At 43.4% G+C, this 25,073-nt stretch overlaps 1 protein-coding gene across 1 annotated transcript; it reads left to right on the forward strand.

Moving 5' to 3' along the window:
• The first annotated feature begins 114 nt into the window (after positions 1-114).
• LOC134673002 (solute carrier family 25 member 16-like) lies at positions 115-24,600 on the forward strand. The gene is made up of 7 exons (XM_063530962.1): positions 115-224; positions 415-653; positions 1,510-1,736; positions 11,290-11,478; positions 14,636-14,792; positions 15,513-15,654; positions 24,317-24,600. Exons 2-7 carry the CDS (start codon positions 590-592, stop codon positions 24,492-24,494), a joined length of 957 nt encoding a protein of 318 aa, XP_063387032.1. The 5' UTR covers positions 115-224; positions 415-589; the 3' UTR covers positions 24,495-24,600.
• Positions 24,601-25,073: the final 473 nt, after the last annotated feature.

Here is a 25,073-nt window from a genome sequence, read left to right on the forward strand (position 1 = left end):
GCTGTCAGTTTTGACATGCGTCAAAATAAGGTAAGTTCTTTATTTACTGTTTATGAAAAAATACATACTCTTCTGCTATTGGTTTATTATGTACCAATTTCAACGGAATGTGGTTTTATCAGCCAATAGAAGGAGGATGAATTTTGAAGTTCATTGTTACAATAATTGAAATCAAAGAAGAAAAAGTATTATTTTTTATTTCTCAGAAAGACGTTAACGGGAATGTATGTATCGTTTGTTATTCAATTCAGTTTATATTAAGTTCGATATCATCTGAAGCCCTTTGGATTACTTTATTAGTTGTGTTAATAATGTGGTAAAATTGAACTGAGTTCATTGTGAATTTTATTGTTTTCGGAGTTCGAAGTTATTCCGAATATTTTGAGGAATACTTCATTACCTGATTGCTTGCAGGTGAAAGTGCCGATGTTCGTGCCAAATGACCAGTGGCGGCGGCTAATAAATTAAACCAAGAATTTTGAGTACACCATGGATTAGTGCGGGCCGTGACACGTATACACCAGCAGAATATCGCACATAAAACAAACGGAATTTAATTTTACCGTAAAGACATAAATAACAACTAAACATGGCCCTAACAATGGAGAAGAAAAATGATCTTGACTTTATTATGAAGAGCTTGTTGGCTGGAGGTAAGTTTAATTTATATTTTCGTTTGATATTCATGCCATTTGTTTTTGGAAAAAGTAATTATTTGTTAAATTGAATGTAATAGGAAAAAAGATAGAAAATCATAAAAATCTGACAATAATATTTTCTATTTTCTAGTGACAAAATTCAGTTAATACTTCTAATAGGAATAATTCTAGTTAGATTCACCTTATAGGCATATAATTTTAATCTTATCAAATAATTAATCTCTTTATCTTATCCCTATTTAATTACAATAATTTTTGTTTGCCATGGTTAAGTAATATAATTATTTATTTACTATTATAACTGTATATATTACCAAAATATAAATATTCCTAACTTGCCTCCTTTTTTTAGGAATTTTAATGTGTAAATAAATATATTTATATTGCACATAAATTAAATTTATTTTTAAATAGGTATGTGCAGACATTTATAGTAAAGTTCTTTTTACTGTGTCTGTTACCTGTTTTTGAATTTATATTGTTTGTTTTGTAATGTCTATATCATTTCCTAATATATTTAATGCAAATTCAGTCACTTTTAATTTATTTTATTACCTATATTTTTATAAAGAACTCAAGTAGCTAATATAAAACTCTCTTGAGTAATTACTAACCCCCTTATTCATAAAATTTTACAGGCCTGATTTAGTTAAATGAATGTTTTATCCTTTTCTTACAAATACATAAGTGGCTGTTATAAAATGACAGATAAAGACAAACAATTATTAACTAATTGAGGCTTGTAGCGCGTTTATAAAGAAGGGGGTTAAAACATACTAAACATCACTTTTCAAAGTCAGTAATCAAAAACACTTGACACAAAATGCATCCCACAAGTATATTCCAACAGGTGTCGCCGGCATGTGCGCCAAAACAACTGTAGCCCCCCTAGACCGCATCAAGATCCTGCTGCAAGCCCAGTCCATACACTACAAGCACCATGGAGTCGTTGGAGGGCTCATGGCCATAGTCAAGCAGGAGTCCCTACTGGCACTGTACAAGGGGAATGGAGCCCAAATGGTCCGGATATTCCCGTATGCCGCTACACAGTTTACAAGCTTCGAGATTTACAAAAAGGTAAGCCATTATAGTGTGCCGTAAAATAGTAGAAATTAAATTAAATAAAACTAAAAAAATTTCATACTAAATTGTTGCCATGTTTAAGCATTTTATGGTTACAATTTCTTGTGGGACTATGAACAGCATCAAAATTTTAGGCAACTACACTGTGGGGGAGAGAAACAAGGGTTTCCCTAAACCTACACCAAAACCTAACTTGATTGGTTAGAAATGCACTTGGAACCCATTTGCTTTGTGTTACCATTTGATCAGAAATCAAAATATCACACCCCATAAAAGTTACGAAATTTAAAACCAAATCTAAAATAAATACTAGCTTTAGTTTATCACTTTATTTAAGTACCTACATACATACATACATACATGTCATGTTATGATGTGTTTTGTTTAAATAATAATATGTGAGTGAGCTAAAGATTTATCTGTTATTGGTCTGTCTAGTTGCGTCTTCCGATCCATTTTATTTTCATCTAAATATGACTTGGCAGAATGTTTTGATCAGCTTCCTACAATATTATATTATTAATCTATTCTTTATTGCTAAAAAACTTACTTATAAGATAAAAAACGGACACTATGCTGTAGGTAGAGCATTATCTAATTATACTATAAGTGTCAATTCATAATAGATAGCAAATTCGTAACTTCACATTTCTATATACCTACCACGCGCCTTGAAGCCAGACAAAGTCCAGACAGTTGATAACCTAACTATTATACCTACCACCCCAACCCACTATATATTCAATACTCGTTTTAGGACCATTATTTCCTCCTATAAAGGTGAGGCGTATTATTTACTAGTGGCTACGTACAGATGTAAGTAGTGCATAATTATTTTCCATCGTATTTTCACGGAAACGTACGAACGTCTGCTATTTCAGTCAGTCTCGGAACAAAAAGTACTGAGGTTGACTGAAGTAGCATGCCAAATACGAACGTTTCCGAGAAAATACGATGGAAAACAATAATGCACTACCTACATCTGTTTTGTACGTGAGCTGACTTCGGGAGTCTGTCTTTGCGTAGCTTTAAATGGAGTGAATGCTCCGCCATTTTGAATATTTTTCGAAACTTATTCTGCAGTAAATTGCATAATATACATCGTTATCAAACCAGCTCATAAAAAAACATGAGAATCGGTTGAGAAATCCCACCTGTAGAGGAAGACAACCAGACATACGAAAGCTTTTTGTTCAAGCGAAAATGGAGACGCTACGCGCTCGTTCGATAAATTTAATACCTACCTAACAGACAGTAGGTAACAATTAGATACATAAGCTTATACCTACGGCATATACCTGCATATTATGCTAATATTAATATCATCTTAAACAAGTCTCTCTTTGGCAATATCTTTGGTATTCTCATTCTCAGTTATCTGAACTGATAATATTGTGCGTCGGTAGATATAATCTCCCGTTTGTATTATATTCTGAATAAACAGGATATGTATGCAAATTGCAAACAGAAACGGATAATACCTATATCTGGTTTTCTTATACATAAATGATGCATAAATAGCATATGTAACTATAGGTACATCATTAAAGTACCTACGCAACTACGCATTGAAACTTACCTAGTACCTATTAGAATGGTGTTTTCAGGTTTCAAAATAAAACAGAAAAACAAAAAAAAAACTGTTTTGCTACTTTTGCACCTGAAAGCTACTGAAGCTTTATATTTTTTATTTAAATGTATGTATGATTCTCCTTAAAAAATAACCAAAAACAAATACTATTACTAGACTATATTAACAATAGATGTTACCCTTATTTAAACACTCGAGATGTCTATTATTCTATTAAAGATAATTTACTAGGTACGTTTAACGTTATCGCAAAACCATGAACTTCCAACGCTATTATTAGAGTTACGAGTACCAAATGAACCATTACTTATTGACATTCCTGACGCGATATATCGCACCTCCAAAATCGGCAACAGTGTCTGTTAAATATGTGTATCTTCTTCTTCTTGATCGGGTCACTCTTGACAGAGCGGTCGTGGTCATCATTGGAAGTCTCCCTTTGTGACACGTTTGACGGCTCGCCTCCACTCCTCCCTGACGGCTGCGCGTTTAGCGCATTCGTGCAAGGGGCCGTCCATTGCTGCCTTTATTTGGTCTTTATGGTTGTATCACTACACCTTATAAAACAAAGTTTCCCGCCGCGTCTGTCTGTATGTTTGCGATAAACTAAAAACTACTGAACTGGAGTGATTCTTGATGAAGATTTAGATGTATAATTTGTTATGGGTCGCTATAGTTTATATTTCTAATGAAGCTAACTTTTCATTGAGCCGCACGCAGCGCATTGAGTACTATTAGCAGTATTAGCCATCTTACTCTCTTAAGTAATCATAAGATAATTCTACTTTATATCTTTTTAAATTACAATTAAATAAAAGCTAAATTACAACTAACACAAATAGTCCCTCAGATCTGATCCCGGCGGAAGGATGGCCATAATTCTGGCTACACATTCCCCCGCTGAATGGCCATTCCAATTCTTTGGCCAAGGAATGAGCCAGCCCTAGGATCTCTGGTGGTGTCAAGGAGCATCTTGTTTTAGGGATTTAGGGTAAACTTAACTAATGGTTCCCCTACCATTGATTCGACCTCATATACAGGCAGCAGTTGTTTTTACATTCAACATTAAGTATTAGAACCTAACTTAGTTTTCCACTCCAAGGCTACATGCAAGTCACCGTAGGAATTTAAATACTACTCAAACTACGTCTTTGACCGGTTTTTCGTTAATGCGTGGATAATCCGAACATTCTGCTTTTGTTTTCCAGTTACAAGTTCAATCAGAATCCGTCACGGGTACTTCCAAGTCATTGTAGAAATTCTGAGTCATAGGTAGGCTACTTATTAATTTTTTTAACGAGTTTCTTTGGGTATTTGGGTGACTAAAACCTTTGGAGAGGCATTCTTACAAAATTTGGAATTTCTGCTTATTGAAACGATGCGACAGTCATTGGTCGCCTGTCATTTAGTGATTATGTTATGACGTTATTATTATCGTTTTTGAAAGCGGTTCTAGATTCCCGTTTTACCCCTAAGTAGTTAGGTACTATACATTCCTGTGGTGCATTTCTTTGAAAAAGCAAAATAAATAAAATAAAAATTATTTTATTTTTATTTTAATGCTTTCTTAATAAAACTATTGTGGTTGCGGAGCCCAGTCAAAGGTGCTGTAACCAATATAATTATTATTAGCTAATAAAGTAGGTAGGTAGATAATAATTAATACATTAATATTCTATAGTCAATAACAAAAACATTCCACAATCCATTGACACAATTGTGCGGTCTGTTGCATTGCGTCAATTGAGTGGTATTTTCGATTCTAAAAAATATAAAAATACGTATAGGTACGTAGGTACTTTGAAGTTGTTATTCATAATTAAGTAAATAGGTACAGACATAGGTACAGTTGACGTCAAAGACCTTTGAACAAAATTTTGGACTTTTGCACTTTAGTTAATAAGGTGCATTAAGGTGCACCTTAGCCAATAAGAGTCCCTTTGTAATAAGACGAAATCTACTCTATCTTTGGAACATCCGATTACATAGGTACATTAGGTACTTAATTAAACTTAACTGACAATTCGTAATTTTTATTGTAAACACATAAGGTTCACTGAAAGCTGTTAATTTTATTTAGTGTCCGACCGAAACCAATTAGCTGTGCTGTGCTTATTTGCAATGTTTTAGGTCCTTATTCTCGCTAAGATCTTAGTTAACCCTTTCGTAATAGGTATAAGAAAACCAACAAATCCTTGTTTGTACTGCTAGTACTGCTTACTCAGACCAAACAGTGCAATATAAGCCTAATTTCCAATAACATAAAGCTCATATCAGAATACTCCGGTCTTCGTGCAAACAGGTATTCTAAACCTCAAACCGAAAAAATGACCATTGGACTTTGAACTTAATTCCGTAGAGAATAGAGTTGAGCTTAAATTTGGAATACAAACAAAGTTGTGTTTAAACACCGGACAGCCGTATTCGGTCACGGTCGGAGGGCGACCGTTATTGCGAATTGCGTGTGAACAATACCTGCACCTGATATCGTTGCAATTCTCTATTATCTACTTAACTTTGTTATGTTTACTTCAGTGTTCATGTTGCATCTGTTTTTTATATAGACAAAAATAGAGAGTATCGTAACGTAACATTTGCGCAAATCTCTCTTTGATCGGTTTTTCATGTCAGGGTCGTGGTCAGTATCAGGGTTGCATCTGGAGCGGATGATCTGCCTCCACCGGTTTCTGTCCAACGCGTCTCCGACGACCGTGTAGAAAGCAGAGGATTGTGTATTAGAGAGTAGCGTAACATTTGCGCAAATACGACCAGCAAATGACTGAAGAAAACTATAGAAAGAAGAAGAAACTATATTGAAGAAAGTTCCTATCAAAAGAATGTAACGAGAAAGAAAGTTCCTATCAAATAGATGTACTTATATTCTTTTCTTCTTTTCCTGTTCCCTTTTATTTGATGTAGGTATAGTATCGATAAATAAGAGGGAGTATATAAAAATGTATATACCTACCAATCAAATTATTTAATCGACGATTTCGTATCTGTATTTTTACTGTAGCGTTTTTACTAGAGTTAAGTTTAATGAAAGACGGCGCTTGGCAGCGGCAAAGTGTGGAAGGGCAACCATAACCTCTAACTAAATATTTTGAAAATATGACGGTTATGATTATGGCCTAGGCGGTGCAGACTTAGCTTAGACGTATACTTCAAAATAATAAAAGATATCCTTGGTTGTGCCGTCAATAAATACAAATTTATTCAATTTATTCCGGATTGCCGCGAATGTGTGACAGGCACTTGTAGGCGGACAACACGGATTTTCATTTGAATACATAAGAAATTTTCTATACCTAGGCGTGGCACATTCATACAGAATATCCGACATAAGACATAAACTGAATTCTTACAATGTTTAGCATATATTATATCAATCAAAATCAATCTATCTTTTTTAATCAGTATTTTCTTTAACATTTTGTATCGCTTTTACATTTGTTAGTCCTGTATTTAATCGAAGAATACAAGAATTAGTACGTTAGTACATAGTACGCTCCCTGCTATTTGCGTAGTAAAATAAGCTGTAGGAGATAATCGAGGTGCCTCAAAGACTCGATTCGTGTTTCGCAGTTATGGCACGTAGTTAACAACTAGTAGACACCTACTAATATCCACGTTTACTACTCACGATACTCTATGATCTCTATGTGACTATGTAGGTATTTAATTTATTTTATACTTGCTTGTACCCGCGACTTGTCTGATGATTATTGATAAAAACTATCCTGTCCTTACCCGGGCCTCAAACTATCGCCAATATATCCATACCAAATTGTATCATGAACCTGCAAAATCTAACTCCAATAAGAGCTAACTGACTACTTAACTGAAAATTTTAAACAATTTTTTCTGTAGCTATCTCTCAAATCTCCAAGGGTCGAACCTAACCTACCTGGCACTGGCCCGACCAGACGGCAGTCAGTACGTCGAGTTGTAGAAATGAAAATATCTCCATATTTTTATTTAATATTTTATAGTGTAGGTTAGATACCTACATAAAAAGTTTCGTGATCGTGCCGTCCCAATGTTTTATGGTGGTCGTTACGAGGTTTGACGAAGCACGATTTGTTCGGCGAAATCGAAAGCGTATATGAAATGAAAGTGACTTCGATGCCCATCGGCGATGACTCGATGAGCACGCGACACTATGCGTAATACTCAATTTAATCATTAGGTGTTGTTCCGTGGAAGGCCCCTTTTCTTTTTAGGGCGGCAACGATTACTTACATCGCGAAGCCGTAGCTCATTTAGGTAAGACTGGAGTTTAAAATTGAAATACCTATTCAAAGATTTCAATGCCTAACTATCTAATTACCGTTTAACAATAGCAATTGTGTACTTACGTTTCAATTACGAGGACAAAAAAAGCACTTTAAAAGTCGATGTCGACTTCTGATGTACTAAAGTATTGTAAGTCTAAAATATAGTTATTTAAAAATACCCTTTTTATACCGATGTCGTAACCATCAGCACAAGTGCATTTTTACCACAAATCAAATCCTGTCAGGTACTTGTAAATACTACAGTCTACCAAGTTCAAGTGACTTCAAAACTCCATTTCCAATATTTATGGGAAACTATTTTTAGTCCCAGACAGTTCCATCTCCCGTCACATCCGCATCCACTTCTTTTGTCACGCTTTGCCTCCAGTTCATTCTTTAGGGTTTATAACACTGAGATACCGTTAGAAAAGCGACCCTATTCCACGCATGTTAAGTTCCAACGTTCCACATAGTGCAAACACGTGATAGGAGATTGCTAAAGCCATCCTTGATCTCGCAATTCCTTAATGATAATCGCAGTTCACCCGACTATACAATACGTGATTCCAATTGTTATTAAAGCCATGAGCATTTTAATCCCAAGCAACGCCTTATGGGATTTAAACCCTATTACAAAAGGGATAGAGTTGTTTTTTAATTATTTTTTTCAAAGTAAAGATTTCGTATACAAAGAGATTGCGGATAGCGTTATCTATAATCGTGTATTCGCGTTTAAAAATAATTTGTTATGCAAGGCATACATCACGATGGCATTGCCAAGAAACGGCAGGTGGAGTTCCGACCAAAGTTCTCCTTTAAAATAGCTTCCGATTTCCTTAAATACAAGTATTCTATGTTTATACTAGGGTTGCCAACAGTACTATATTATATAGTATTGTACTATATTTTGGTTCTCTGTACTATATACTTTTGGAAAAATATATAGTACGCTAAAATACTATATTTCCGATTAAACGTAGGTACACTTATGTTTCGTATTTTATCTAAAAGTACTATATTTTTTTGAAATGTACTATATTTTTGATGTCATATTCTGGAAAATACTATATATTCCACCAAAAAATAGTTGGCAACCCTAGTTTATACAGTCGGTATGTAGTCGGAGGGTGACGCGCCGTGTATCTAAATTTTGTTTTACTATTCCAGTTCGATTGACCAATTTACTAGGAATACTAATAGGTATCCCATTAGAGCTGTTTCCCACTGACGCCCAGTTTTTTTCGGGTACGGTTTTTTGCAGGGTCCCGTTTTAATATAGTATACTTAGGTGCTAATATTTCACACGAGGATTCTGTTTGCGGGATCCTGCATGCATACTACAGAAAACGGGATTCTGCAAAAAACCGTACCCGCAAAAAACTGCCAGTGGGAAACAGCTCTTATTATTTTGCTTTTGTACATTCGCACAAGACTTGCATTGTATTGTGTTTCAATTATTTCTAATAAACTGGAACATAATCAAACATATTATTTTTACACCTAATATAACTATATTTATTAAGAAATCAATCATCTAAACGATCTATGCAAATATTACAATTACTAGCTGTTAAGGAACAATTTCAATTTCTAATTTATACAAGAATTAACGACTAGATTACTTCCAAATTGATAATGTTTTAAACATTTACTAACACCGATATAAATGATATAATAGTCTATTTCCACTGACTAATAAGTTAATAACCACATTATTTATTAAGTAGCTCGAAATTCAAAACAATGGTCGTTTCTGTAACAGAAAGAATTCCTGGACTACTTATTTAGTGGATGTATCAAAATTGTTATAATTTTATAATTCGTATTGCGAATAGGAAAGACCAAGAAGAACACTAAATCTATGCACCTAAGACGCGATAGTGGCCATATGACACGGCGATATAACACAAAGACCAAAGTGTTACCGGCCCAAGCCAACTTATCATGACAATCAGGCCACAATCGTTCGTCAGTTTGCAGTCCATCGAACCCGCCACCAGCCACCATGACCTTTGCTAGCTTGTATATGCTAACTGTATGTTATTTTCTACGTCAATGTCATGTCAACGAGCTGAACGATTTGTAAAAACAATTAGCTGCGCTGAAGTAAATAAACGACGGCCTTTGCTTTATTTTATTTACTTACGCAGTTTATATAATTGAACGTGTATTGTCAGTAGTTTGAATTATAAATAGCTTACAAATTAACCTGTATGACACCTGATGGCGATGATAATAATTAGATATATTGAATCATATTAACTAGTAAAAATTATGGAAACTATTTAAGTCTACTACGGATTCTAAACTATAGAACTAAAAGGAAAGGATTAAAAGATCAAACGATTAGCTCTGAGTTCTCTCTTCAAAAAGTCCTTAATATGTCCGCAACCGGTTTACTCATGGTTTTGGTCATTAGAAATTAAAAATCTACGAAGAGGGCCACCGAGACAGCTATGTACCGATGGTCGAATTCCTTCGGGTGACGTCACTGGTCGCGAGACTCGTCTCGTGCGACATCAGAAATTTGGGTCTCATGCGGCGCTAACACTATAACCATAGATAGGTATATGTAACCCCGTATTACATATTTATCTTTGGTATTTACTAATATTACTGCATTTTTTTTGCAATACTAGGCTACGGAATCGAGATATTTCAATAAAAATTTCCATTTTTCCCTCATCACGCGTTACTGTAGACGTATACCTACACCTGGTATTGTACCCAAAATATCTCGGGAACTGCAAAACGCGCGTTCACACATATATCGCGATTCTCAAGAATGCTGTCTCGAGTCTGCCCCACTGACCCCCTTGCCGGGGTCTCTGGTTTGGCAAGCCCCTTACTACTACTTACAAGTAAATAATGTTCATGCATAAAGATGATCAAATGATCACTGAGAGGTCTGTCGTATTTTAACGAATTAACGGCCATAATATGCAAATCTTTATAATTTTCTTATTAACATCTTGTGAGTTTGTCATTTTCTTACTCGACACTTACAACTGGCGTGCATTTACATACGTTATTAGTCGAGAAAGCTGTGATTTGTCAACAAGTTTCACAAATACTATGTATAATAGCTCATCTATCGATTTATATTAAAGTAGTCCGCCACTCATCATAACGCCAATGTTGAGTCGAGATATAGTTGTCATTCTCATTTCAGTACATTTTGACATACTGAATGGAATTAAATTAAATTGAAGTACTTACTACAGAATTTTTACCCGAGACCAATGAGTACGGCTCACTTTATATGGAAAATTGTGTTCTCTATAGTCTATACACTAAAAAAATATGATCTCTTGAGCACACATTAAAGTGATTCACACTTAAGTGATTTCATTAAGATTGACGGCTATATATCAACAAATTTAACGTACGAACAGTAAAATTTACTGCATTGTTTCAAAGGCTCCTATAGAACTGTTTACAGCATTAAACGTTAATGCAATTTCAATGTTTTTTTTCGCAGGGTACAATCAACGTCAAAGATATGTTTACACTTTTGCACCTTATGCCTTTGTAATAAGGCGAAAAATGAAAACATATCTTTGACGTCGACTGTACATACAAAGCGACCCGTTTCCGTCTATGGAGTGATTCCTTTCTCGATGACACTGTTAATTTACTTTCCGCATAGTCTCGTGACCACATCCATCTTCTTTTCCAGTATCTAAGCGGCCTAAGCATCCCGATGGTCCAGCACGGCGACAAGTTCGTGGCGGGCGCCGGCGCCGGCGTCACGGCCGTCACGCTCACGTACCCCCTCGACACGATACGGGCGCGGCTCGCGTTCCAGGTGACGGGCGAGCATCGCTACACGGGCATCGCGCACACCGCCTCCACCATGCTCCGCACGGTTAGTCTGACGCTATAGCTCGAGAATACACACATCACACACTAGATCGTGGCAGGCGCCGGCGCCGGCGTCACGGCCGTCACGCTCACGTACCCCCTCGACACGATACGGGCGCGGCTCGCGTTCCAGGTGACGGGCGAGCATCGCTACACGGGCATCGCGCACACCGCCTCCACCATGCTCCGCACGGTTAGTCTGACGCTATAGCTCGAGAATACACACATCACACACTAGATCGTGGCAGGCGCCGGCGCCGGCGTCACGGCCGTCACGCTCACGTACCCCCTCGACACGATACGGGCGCGGCTCGCGTTCCAGGTGACGGGCGAGCATCGCTACACGGGCATCGCGCACACCGCCTCCACCATGCTCCGCACGGTTAGTCTGACGCTATAGTTCGAGAATACACACATCACACACTAGATCGTGGCAGGCGCCGGCGCCGGCGTCACGGCCGTCACGCTCACGTACCCCCTCGACACGATACGGGCGCGGCTCGCGTTCCAGGTGACGGGCGAACATCGCTACACGGGCATCGCGCACGCCGCCTCCACCATGCTCCGCACGGTTAGTTTGGCGTTATAGTTTGAGAATACACACATCACACACTAGTTCGTGGCAGGCGCCGGCGCCGCCGTCACGGCCGTCACGCTCACGTACCCCCTCGACACGATACGGGCGCGGCTCGCGTTCCAGGTGACGGGCGAGCATCGCTACACGGGCATCGCGCACACCGCCTCCACCACGCTCCGCACGGTTAGCCTGACGCTATAGTTCGAGAATACACACATCACACACTAGATCGTGGCAGGCGCCGGCGCCAGCGCCACGGCCGTCACGCTCACGTACCCCCTCGACACGATACGGGCGCGGCTCGCGTTCCAGGTGACGGGCGAGCATCGCTACACGGGCATCGCGCACACCGCCTCCACCACGCTCCGCACGGTTAGCCTGACGCTATAGTTCGAGAATACACACATCACACACTAGTTCGTGGCAGGCGCCGGCGCCGCCGTCACGGCCGTCACGCTCACGTACCCCCTCGACACGATACGGGCGCGGCTCGCGTTCCAGGTGACGGGCGAGCACCGCTACACGGGCATCGCGCACACCGCCTCCACCATGCTCCGCACGGTTAGTTTGGCGTTAAGCCGGGTACTCACTAGCGAGCTGTAACCGAACATGCGTGATACAGTAACGAGGTTCTAGTGTGTACGCGTGTTACAGTTTCGGCTCGCGATGTCGCCGGAACGCTTTCACCGAGCGTACTCATTTTGCGAGCTGTAACTGTAACCGAACAGATACATTACGAGGTTCTAGTGTGTACGCATGTTACAGTTTCGGCTCGCGACGTCGCCGGAACGCTTTCACCGAGCGTACTGATTTTGCGAGCTGTAACTGTAACCGAATAGATACAGTACGAGGTTCTAGTGTGTACGCATGTTACAGTTTCGGCTCGCGACGTCGGCGGAACGCTTTCACCGAGCGTACTCATTTTGCGAACTGTAACTGTAACCGAACAGATACAGTAACGAGGTTCTAGTGTGTACGAGAAGGCCAAGCCGCTGGAAGCCGGATCTATCCTGAGTTTTGGTTTGTAACTCCACGATGTCGGACGAGTACCTATTTTGCGCATGTGCAGAACACATACTAGATGCCTACTCGATGATCATAAACGGCCACGAAGATGTGGGATTCATAGAATTTATCGGGAAAGTAGTTCCATAGAATACACTACATAGTACACTATTTTCCCTGTAGGCGTCTATCAGCAATAGTAGTTTGTGTTACAAGGGAGCAAAATGATATATTTCCGTCAAGGGCGTATATTGAATCCTGAGCGTAATGAGGGATTCAAGTGTTAACGCCCAAGACGAAATAATTTTGATACCGTGTGACACATACTGCTTTTCACATCAACTATGAGGAAAATAAAAAAATCTTAGTGTTGACACAATCTGATGCTTAAACAGATTATTTAAGCTAAAAAAATAATGTGCAAAAAAAATTTAAAATAGTGTGCTTGAACAGAAAAGTGCCACTTTGATCCCTCCTAGCAGGGAAGAAAAGTGCCACTTTGATCCCTCCTAGCAGGGAAGAAAAGTGCCACTTTGATCCCTCCTATTTGCAGGGAAGTAAAAGCCTTTTTCCGAATAGGTGATGTGAAAAATACATTTATCCTCTGACCATTCACTCATGACGAATAAATACTCGATATATAGCTGGTTCGCAGCGGCTAGCAACAACTAATCTTGACGTCCACGAGCGCAGTGCAAGCGTCCTTTGGTTCGCGACAAAAACCGACAACCGTCGGATTGCTGCGAGCCGCTCGTGTAGCGTTCGTTGCAGGCTCGCGAGCACGTACACACTATGTTTTTGGCAACAGTAACAGTTACAGTTACGTGCAACGTTACGGGTTCAGAAATGAGTACGTTGTAAACGTCGGCTCGCTGCGAGCCGCTCGTGTAGCGTTCGTTGCAGGCTCGCGAGCCACGTACACACTATGTTTTTGGCAACAGTAACAGTTACGTGCAACGTTACGGGTTCAGAAATGAGTACGTTGTAAACGTCGGTTCGCTGCGAGCCGCTCGTGTAGCGTTCGTTGCAGGCTCACGAGCTACGTACACACTATGCTTTTGGCAACAGTAACTGTTACAGTTACGTGCAACGTTACGGGTTCAGAAATGAGTACGTTGTAGATGTCGGCTCGCTGCGAGCCGTTCGCGTACCGCTCGCAGCAGGTTTGCGAACCACGTACACACTATGTTTTTTGGTTACAGTACATGCAACGGTTACAGTTACAGCTCGCTAGTGAGTACCCGGCTTTATAGTTTGAGAAAACACACATCACACACAAGTTCGTGGCGAGCGGGGCGCCGGCGCTGGCTACCCACGAGTTGACTTATCATCAACTCATTAGACATAGTTCAGTTCAGATAAATCCTTCCCCAAATGTCGTCACATGTTTTTAACCAACTTACTCCAGAAGCTAACTCTAAGTGTATATTGTACTTCTAATTAGACGAAGGCCGCAGGCGTTATCTCAATTAACTTGTTTGGTTCTTCCCCACCCACGGACGATTGCAAACCACCTAAATACTTCAAGATATTTTCACGACTTTTTAGTTTATTTTTTATTAATGTTTACATTTTGTAGGAGGGCGGTATCCGCGCGCTATACCGCGGCTTCGTGCCGACGCTCTGCGGGATGGTCCCTTACGCCGGCTTCAGCTTCTACTGCTTCGAGTCCCTCAAGTTCTTCTGCATGAAGTATCTGCCCACGTCGCTGTGTCGCAAGTGCGAGAGGAACACTGGTAAGTCATGAAAAGTGTGGCGTTAACCACTACTGAAGCAGAGTACATGAGATAAGGCCATGCGACTGCGCTATACCGCGGCTTCGTGCCAACGCTCTGCGGGATGGTCCCTTACGCCGGCTTCAGCTTCTACTGCTTCGAGTCCCTCAAGTTCTTCTGCATGAAGTATCTGCCCACGTCGCTGTGTCGCAAGTGCGAGAGGAACACTGGTAAGTCATGAAAAGTGTTGCGTTAACCATACTGAAGCAGAGTACATGAGATAAGGCCATGCAACTGCGCTATACCGCGGCTTCGTGCCGACGCTCTGCGGGATGGTCCCTTACGCCGGCTTCAGCTTCTACTGCTTCGAGTCCCTGCAGTTTTTCTGCATGAAGTGCGACCCAGGTCGCTGTGTCGCAAGTGTGAGAGGAACACTGGTAAGTTAAAGTGTGGCGTTAAGGCGTATTGACGCAGAGTACATGAGATAAGATTGTGCTAACAATTACAACTAAAGTAGAAGTTAAAGTCGTAGCTTCAAGTCATGCCGACAGCTCTGTCCCTCCCTCATGTTCATCTACATGATCTACCCCTTCACTCTGTCGCTAGTGTTAGAGCGAGTCGCGGCTTGCTAACCCTGGCGGTCTAGCATGAGAACGCAATTCGTGCTAGATCGCCTGGACTATTATTCGTTGCACATCAATTGCCCCATAAAATTAACTTATTTGCGCGAATTGTTTTCAGGCGGTCTTGTACTAACGGTGCCCGGCAAGCTGCTCTGTGGCGGTCTGGCCGGCGCGGTCGCGCAGAGCGTGTCGTACCCGCTCGACGTGACGCGGCGACGCATGCAGCTGGCCTGCATGGACCCCGCCACCGCGCAGTTCGGGTGAGTAAAAATTTAAAAACCGGCCAAGTGCGAGGTGGACTCGCGCACGAAGGGTTCCGTACCATTACGCAAAAAATCACGTTTGTGAGCGCCACTTAGGCCCACTTGCACCATTCTAGTAACCGGTTAAACCTGGAGTTACCATGGTTACCAGTACAATTTGACATTAGGTTATTAGGTTTAGCCGCTTAACCCCGGGTTAGTGGAATGGTGCAAGTGGGCCTTAAATATTTATTTTATTTTGTTTTTAGAATTTGTTGTTATAGTGGGACACATTTTTTCATGTATGCGGCGTGAATGTACAAATGATTCTGAGTAAAATGAGTCCAAGATGTCAATATTTTGAAGACATGAATGAAATGTACATTTTTTTGTAAAACGCTCAACTAACATTTATGTGACTAATTCACATTGCAATGCGAAATAGGCGGTTACGGGCATCTTATTATTAATTAATTTTACTGGTATTAATATTAAATGTAAATAACTTTTTCTCAAACATGCAATGAAATATTGATGTTATGTTCCTTATAATAGGCTGCGAAGTATGACGTTTCAGGTCCGGCTAGGACAAAAGGTCGTTAATGGAATTTCATACAAATCTTGCAGGCCTAGGCCGGCAAAGTCCTCTTTTTTAATTTTGATTTCAACAGATATTTGTGACACAGCTTCGTGGCATTCATCCATTAAAAAAAACTAGAGGCAGTATTTGCTTTATGGTTAGTATTGACACTCTGCCACTACGCCTATAAAAAAAAACAAAAAACAATGTTTGCTATAATTTGCAGTTTTATTTGTATAAAATCAACATGAACTTATTAAATAATACATTATTAACCAAATTCTATAATTTTAAATTATAAATTTAACTACACAAATAATTTAAAACATTTAAAATATTTCATCTAAACGTTAGCGGTAAAAAGGTCTACTCAAACACGCGTAGTATTTTTTTTTAAACTGTTATGGAGGTAAAGTTGAAAAAATTTCATTCTGTTTAGTTGGATTTATGGTGCGTTGTTGATTTTTTTACTTTAATATGAGTTCCGACGAAATAATGAAATTAATATTAATTGTAATCGTAGGTGTTGGAATTGGCAGCGTAAGCGGAATTGATTTTAAATAACCTGCTGCCTCTGCCGCCAAGCCAAAGACGAAGTATGTATATGGTTTCTTATGGCAATTTTATTATGTGTTCCGTACTCCACATCGGATATCTTCATTGAGAGAGTAACGCGATCGTTGACCAATGATGCCGCTAGCGTCTATGTAGTCGCTCCGCCCCACGCCGTGACGTAGTTCCGCTTCCACTTCCTGCGAACCGTTGCTCGCTTCCCGCTACTCGCCACCGCCATGTCATTGTTTCGTCGACCGTCTTGACCGATGGTCCGCAAATATTTTTTGCGTATATTTTTGCAGCATGGTGCTTTAACATTTCCGATCCAAAGCTCGGTCGATTAAAATAGTGAGATATGGCAGAGATCGCCACTATTAGTCTTTTGGCGGTCTCGCGATCGAAGCCATCGAACGGTGCTTTTCGATTCTACCCACTTTTTTCTTGCTAAATTAATTTTCGCATTCCATGCTGCTAAAATCGTTACCGTTAACTCGCATTTTCGAGATCGAAGTAGGAAGTGCGTCAGTGGTTTTTGTTAACAAGTGGTAACAAGTCGCTCCGCATCGGAGAGGGAACGTGCGGTCATCGTGCCTGCGGCGGCGGGGGCGGCGCGACGGCGGACGGCCTGCGCGCGCCGCTGCCGGGTGCCGCGCTTCGCTGATAAGGAGGTTTGGATTGTCTCGAACCATCCGGTGAGCCAGTTTAAGATATTCTAGAAGTTACTTCGTCACTAAAGGAGGGTTCTCAGGCAGTAGCCTGGGAGTACCTCGTGTTGTTAGTTGCGGCGCGACCGGGACGTCCCCCGGCGCGGGGGCGCGGGCCCGGCGCCCGCCCCCGCCCGCGCGCGCCGCGTCTTCTGCTGTCGTCCAAGGTGACTCCGGGACACCGCGACGCTGCGGGCCACGGTGGACGCCTCCAGTCCGCAGGACTCGGCGAGACGTCACACGCCCGCTCCTGTTACTGCAGTCGCGGTGCGGACGCCTCCAGTCCGCGGGACTCCGAGAGACGTCACACGCCCGCTCCTGTTGCTGCAGTCGCGGTGCGGACGCCTCCAGTCCGCGGGACTCCGAGAGACGTCACACGCCCGCTCCTGTTGCTGCAGTCGCGGTGCGGACGCCTCCAGTCCGCGGGACTCCGAGAGACGTCACACGCCCGCTCCTGTTGCTGCAGTCGCGGTGCGGACGCCTCCAGTCCGCGGGACTCCGAGAGACGTCACACGCCCGCTCCTGTTGCTGCAGTCGCGGTACGGACGCCTCCAGTCCGCGGGACTCCGAGAGACGTCACACGCCCGCTCCTGTTGCTGCAGTCGCGGTGCGGACGCCTCCAGTCCGCGGGACTCCGAGAGACGTCACACGCCCGCTCCTGTTGCTGCAGTCGCGGTACGGACGCCTCCAGTCCGCGGGACTCCGAGAGGCGTCACACGCCCGCTCCTGTTGCTGCAGTCGCGGTGCGGACGCCTCCAGTCCGCGGGACTCCGAGAGACGTCACACGCCCGCTCCTGTTGCTGCAGTCACGGTGCGGACGCCTCCAGTCCGCGGGACTCCGCGAGACGTTACACGCCCGCTCCTATTGCTGCAGTTGCGGTGCGGACGCTTCCAGTCCAGCGGGACTCCGAGAGATCCGCGTGGCTCTGCGAGACGTCACACGCCCGCTCCTGCAGCTGCGGGCGCATCGCGGGTGGATCGCGCCAAGGTGAAGGCGGACCGCTTCTGCGTCCCGACTGCTCTAGCGGAAGGAAGGTAAGTTACGTGTAAGCAGTGGAAATGCTACGAGTACAGCGACGATCGCCGCGTTGGTTGCCGCCCGTCATGACGCCGCTGGTGACCTACGCGCCGGTGGTGGCCACCACGATGGCACCGCCGAGGGCAACAGCGTCGCCGTGATGATGTGTGCAGCTACGAGCCTAGCCATCGGCGCCTCCCGTGCCGGTAACGTCCGTCACGCGCACCGGCGCCTGTCGAGCTGGCCGCCACGACGGCGCCTCTCGCACCTGAGCCTGGCGACGGTGGCCGCCATGATGGCGCCGCCCGCTCGATGACGCCGCCTGCCCCCCGAGCTGGCCGCCACGATGGCGCCTCTCGCATTACGCATCGACGCGGCGGCGGCGGCTGCCACAATGGCACTGCCCGCCACGATGATGCCGCCCGCCACGATGGCACCACCACCTGCGCACTGGCGCCTCTCGAGCTGGCCGCCACGATGGCGCCTCTCGCCTCACAGCAGTGCCTCCCAGACCAGCCAGCCAGACGGCGACCGCCTCATGCACCGGTGCCTCCCGAGCTGGCCGCCACGATGGCGCCTCTCGCATCACGCACCGGCGCCTCCCGAGCCGGTGGCGGCGGCCGCCACGATGGAGCCGCCCGCCTCACGCGACAACGCCTCTAGAGCGGGCCGCCACTATGGGTCCTCGCCTCACGCACCAGCGCTTCCCGAACCAGTGGCGGCCGCCATGAGCCGCCCGGCCTCAGGCACCGGTGCCCCACCCCCCCCCCCCCCGAGCCGGCCGCCACGATGGCGCCCCTAGCTCCACGCACCGGCGCCTCCCGAGCGGCGGCGGTTGCCACAATCACGCCGATGCTGTCCACCGATGCTGCAACTACGACGATGTCGTCCCTTGCTCGCTGGGCGCCACAGTATCAGTTTTGTCCTGTCCACATGGTTCCATTGAGGTACGCAGGCGCCTATAGCTATGGTGCAGGTATAGGTATGGTATGGTACAGCACGAACAGACCGCTAAGCTCTTGGTTTCGGGTAAAGAATCCTCCGGCGACGGCAGACAAGGTCGTAAAGAGCCCCGTCCTAGTGCGGCTCGACTGCCCGGAGTTGAAAGCGGTAAGATATGTCGATACTCAGAGGAAAATACGTCGTGTTCCCGGGCTTCATAAAGGTGCTGATCGACTTCGCTGTGTCGCTTCGAAGTTCCTACGACTTCTCGAGGCCATGGAGTGGTCCAACCGGAGAACAGCTAGCGACAAGGCCCTGTGCGACCACTCGAAACCGAGGTGAAAGGCATCGAAAAGGTCTGCAGACTTCACATAATTATCTCTGCTTGCTCGCGCTCTCCAGCTTAAGTTCCGTCTTACAAAGACGAACTCGTGCGAAAAGCCATAATAAACAAAATGGGACAAATAAACCCGCTGCGCCTGAACAAGCTTGAGTTTCCGGTGCTAAGAGAAAGGGGCCAGGAGGACTCCAGCAGTTTCCATCTGTCTATATTCGACTTTATCGAAACACTTTTGTTACGCAAAGCGCCAAAATCGATTTTAGACTTGATTTCATCAGTTCGATTTCCTTAAAAGCATGCTACTAACTCGATGCCCTATACTAACTCGATATAGGGTGTCTCTTCGGATAAAGCGAATTAGACCATCACGCTCCTAGACATCACGTGGGACACGCGGCACAACACACCGATTGAAAGTTTTCTTTTTCACGACATACAGGCCTGCCTTGCTGCAGAGTTTCTCGCAGAAATGAGACCCAATGCCTTCTGTTCAGTCTCAAATTCGCAAACTTTAGTTCATGGAGGAAGGTGAAGCCTTCGCAGTCCCCAGCAACACGGAGCTGCCGAAAGCCTCGCACCACTTTCTTCCTCATCTTATGCAAGCAGTCCGTTACAATCTCCAATATTGGTAGACAATGTACGAGGTAAGGCCCTTTCAGCGAAGAGTAACCGTTAACGGGCCGCATCTGCAGCGCTGACGACAGAAGTGTAAACATACAACCGCACCGGTACAGTATACATAAAACGACGGCGACACTACATCCCTTCCGTTACTACGGCTGTCGCAAAAACTGCTGATGCCAGCAGATCGTCTACAGGTCGCGCTGGTTGCTTGCTACTTGCCAGGTCGGTACAACCCCCGAGGGCGACGGTTTATCAAGAAGTCACTGCGCGCCCGAGTGGCAGCTGCGCCCAGCAGCCGCCGAGACTGGCTTCACCTGACAGGCGCCTTGTTGGCCGGCCTCCGCTTTCGAGAGCCCTCGCACTGTGCCACGGTATTTCTTAACAGACTCATTGAACTGCTACCACGACCTTTGACAGCTGCCTGTGAGACTTGGCATGGATGTCTCCACCTCCCAGCCTAGTCTGTGTACTGCGACGGCGTGATAAGGAGTCTTAAAGCAGCTGTGGTAAGCTTGCAATTTACTGGCGGTCCTAGTGAACACAACGTCAGACCGCCCTCCCTTACGAGTCAACGACCTTAAGAATGAGGCGTAGCTCCTGTCAGATAGGACGCTCCAACACCGAGCTGGCGGGATCAGGAGTGACATCCGCTACTGGCGTGACTGGCGCATGCATATAACATGCCAAGGTCTAACGCTACGTAGCGAACGAAACGCAACTGTCACTGTCTCACTAATATGGAAGAACTGGATATTCCCGATTCCGGTACTGTGTTTGTATAGAAAACAGTAACGGGAGCCCCTAGATCGTCCCCTTGTCTAGGCTGCATGTACGGCCACAATGTAGAAACGGTCTTTATGGTGCATATCTCAGACGTCTATTTCTATTATTCATGTTAGCTTTCAGAACGATACTCGTTCATAAGCCTCTCACAAGTGCTGTGTATGAACCACTATCGGACACTATGCCTTCTTCCAACGCCATTAATAGCGAGACCAGCGCCTCCCAAAGCACGAGCTTGGGACGCGAGACATCTACTTGCCCTAATTTAAATAGCCCTACAACGTTAGGTACGTTAGAAGAAGTACGATAGAATAGCTGCCGCACTTTTGCTGTTAGCATCAGGCCGCAGGGTCAATGACCTTACTCTACTACACTGTAGCCCGGGCAATTACATAGATAACTTTAACGCTATTATTTTGTGTCCGAAATTCGGCTCTAAACCAGATAACGTGTCTTACCGACTGGACTCTTAGAAGCTCCGGAATAAAGTATAGACCCAGTATAAGTAGGTAGTCTGGGTACGTCACCTTGCGAGAATTACACAAAATGTTAGGGGACACTTCGCTTATTTCTTTCAGCCACAGTCTCATCCAAGCCGGCCTCGCCTACGATTGCTTTTGATCCACGATGTACTTAATAACTAAATTGGCTGGAAAGCTATTCACTTAGCGATATTTTCGCTTATGTTAATTGGGAACATGACTCGCCGAGATTCTGCGGACCGGATGCGATTTCGAATGAGAATTCTCTTAAACCAGTTTAACGTCAGATTCGAACCTGAGATTACAATTTCAATTCTCAATTTCCTGTAATTCACATTATAACGAGTCACTGTGATTTCATGGGTTGCAATATGGTGTATACATATTTATTCTTTCTCTGAGTTCTATATATGACAGTAGGTGTAGCCCTATCGCTTGCGCGCCCGCTAACTCGCCACCAGGAGATAATAAACAGGTCTCAATGAAGATATCCGATGTGGAGTACGGAACACATAATATAAAAATTTTACCTTCCAATAAAATTATTATTATGTTTCCTATCCACATCGGATATCTGAGTAATGCCTTCCTGGCAGGCTACTAGGCTACTTTTATGCCGACGGTACTTCTCCTCAACAATGACATGGCGGTGGCGAGTAGCGGGAAGCGAGCAACGGTTCGCAGGAAGTGGAAGCGGAACTACGTCACGGCGTGGGGCGGAGCGACTACATAGACGCTAGCGGCATCATTGGTCAACGATCGCGTTACTCTCTCAATGAAGATATCCGATGTGGATAGGAAACATAATAATAATTTTATTGGAAGGTAAAATTTTTATATTATTTGAGAAACTAAGAAAAATGGCTTACAGTTTATTAGAAACAGTTTTGTGGCATATTTTAAATGAATGTAACTACAAATTCGTCAACACTGTGGAAATTATACTTATTTACTCCATGCATAAAGCAACAATGTATGTGAAACATGATATCAACATGAAAGACTATGTTAACTTATGTGACGAAAACGACAGTCAGACGGATACAAGGTGAAAAAATCAAAGATACATGAAAATATACGGGTAGTAAAAATACACGACTCGTGTAAAACATACGCGTGATAATGATATAGGTACGTGTTGGTTATATTTTGGGTGTAGTTTACTTTTAGTTTTATCTATAAATAAAACTTGGGTTTCGTGGATTTTTTATTTTATATATTTCATTGCATGTTTGAGAAAAGCACTATACATACCTCGGCGGGAAATGGGGTTGCCCGCGCTCAGACCTATCCGGCCTCGCTTCGCTCGGCCGTCTATATGTCTTCGGCCGGAACCCCTTTCGTCCCGGCCTCTGTAGTAATGTACTATTATTTAACTAACACCACATGAGAGGAGGCCTGTGCCCAGCAGTGAGACGTGTATAGGCTGAATTGTTTTTTTTATTTTTACGAGTAACTAACACCAATTTCCAGTATACATATGTATTGTAAAAACTTGAAACGTCAACACGTTCAGGAAGTAACAGAAGGAGTTCATTCCCATCTGCTTCTGCCCCTGTCTCGTGGCAGTGATGTGACGAGCAGGGACAGATGGGAATATACCATATATTATATGCCCGTCAGTACACATAACCTATATCCTAAACATATGTTCATATTTCCGTACACGGCGGGAAAAAATAAATGGCGGGAAAAGATTGAAGAAATTTGAACTTTATGTTATTTTATTTTAAGTTCGAATTTCTTCAATAAAATATCTCGAGTTATCAACTTCTTCCCGCCGTGTACGGATTTGCACATGTATTTTATATTCTTTATTATCTATAGCACTGGTGGTGGTGAAATGTATTAATGATATATTTTATGTATGATTGCATGACTTGCAACTGTGTGGGCAACAATACAGAAGGTGGGTTACACTTTTTATTTTATATTTGTTTGTAACAGGGGCCTACCCCTCCGGGAAATAGGCGTGATTATATGTATGTATGTATGTATGTAACAGTAGCCCTCTATTCTACTCATCATCATCCCAGCCGTTTTCGGCTACAGCGACTGCTTTCTGCCGCCGAGAGCGTCGCTGGTGCGCTCTCAGATTCTACTAAATACAATTGAAAACGTGTAGTCATTACAACTAGATTCCCAATTCTATCGCTTGTATTTAAAAAATAGCATTTCGCCGTTTTCCATAGTTTTTCAAGTGACGAAATCGAGCGCACTAATATCAATAATCAGCCTCTTTTCCTTTTATAATACGACAAATGTTTTCTACCTAACCTAACCGAATCTTAACATCGCGTGGTCTTGACCCAATATTTGTTGTTATCAGTTTCAAGTTTACTACGGAGTTACAAATTATTGATAGCATTTATCAATTTAACGCTACGGCTGTTGTGAACTTTGCTTTTTAATGTTACGAGTTCAGGTTCGATTCCTGGTGAATGAATATTTTAGGTTGGTTTTAGACAGTAGTCAAAAAAATCGTCGTTAGTACTGGACAAGTACAGTCAGCGATAAAAGCTTACCTAAACCGGGGTTTTAACAGTCACAGTGACCACGGCAACAAGTGACGAGGAAAAGTTGATTCATTTATGAACCAATTTATTTCTTTTTTTTATAATCAAACTTACTTTTACCCCTGGCCTTTCTCAGCACCGGCATGATCCGAACGCTGACGCTCATCTACCGCGAGAACGGCATCGCGAAGGGGCTCTACCGCGGGATGAGCATCAACTACATCCGCGCCATACCCATGGTCGCGACCTCCTTCTCAACATACGAGCTCATGAAGCAGCTGCTCCAACTTGACACTGGCATGAAGGTCGCGTAAATACCATCGCCCATACTCACTGTCCACTGGAGGACCTTATTACAAAAGGCATAAGGTCCACCGATGGTCAGTTAAGGATACCATCGCCCTCACTGTTAACACATTCAGTGCCGTAAACCGACTATCGGGTATTTTATGATTTCGTTCCCAGGCCGGACGACCCGATAGTCGGGATCGTGGTACAGCTTTATATGACGAAATTGTTGTGGCAACAAGCGACAAAAACTTGGAGAAAATGTGAATTCTCATCATCTTTATCATAGTCTAATAAACATGGTCTTCTCTTCCCAGAGTGACACAAGCCTACGTCACAATAACATGGCCATTATCATATAGCGCTGTCGCATGATGACGTAGGCTTGTGTCAGTCACGTGACCACGAAAAGACGGGAAGAGGGTACCAGGCGGAGTATATTATTATACCATGGCCCACATGCACTGGACGAGATGTTCGGGCTTGTAAAAAAGTTATTACGCTTGCCTTTCACTTTTATATTACTCTCTTGCTTTTAAAGTAAAGGTGAAAATTAAAGAATTATCGACAGAGACATGTGGTTTTGTCATATCCTCTAGCCGGCC

This window comes from Cydia fagiglandana, chromosome 17 (genome assembly GCF_963556715.1).
Source record: "Cydia fagiglandana chromosome 17, ilCydFagi1.1, whole genome shotgun sequence".
Taxonomy (NCBI): domain Eukaryota; kingdom Metazoa; phylum Arthropoda; class Insecta; order Lepidoptera; family Tortricidae; genus Cydia; species Cydia fagiglandana.

What these genes read in the sequence shown, in the direction of transcription:
- LOC134673002 (XM_063530962.1), top strand. Translation starts at nt 590, where the DNA reads ATGGCCCTAACAATGGAGAAGAAAAATGATCTTGACTTTATTATGAAG. An exon ending in GAAGAGCTTGTTGGCTGGAG is followed by an intron (nt 654 to 1,509) that starts GTAAGTTTAATT and finishes ATATTCCAACAG; the next exon opens with GTGTCGCCGGCATGTGCGCC. An exon ending in GCTTCGAGATTTACAAAAAG is followed by an intron (nt 1,737 to 11,289) that starts GTAAGCCATTAT and finishes CTTCTTTTCCAG; the next exon opens with TATCTAAGCGGCCTAAGCAT.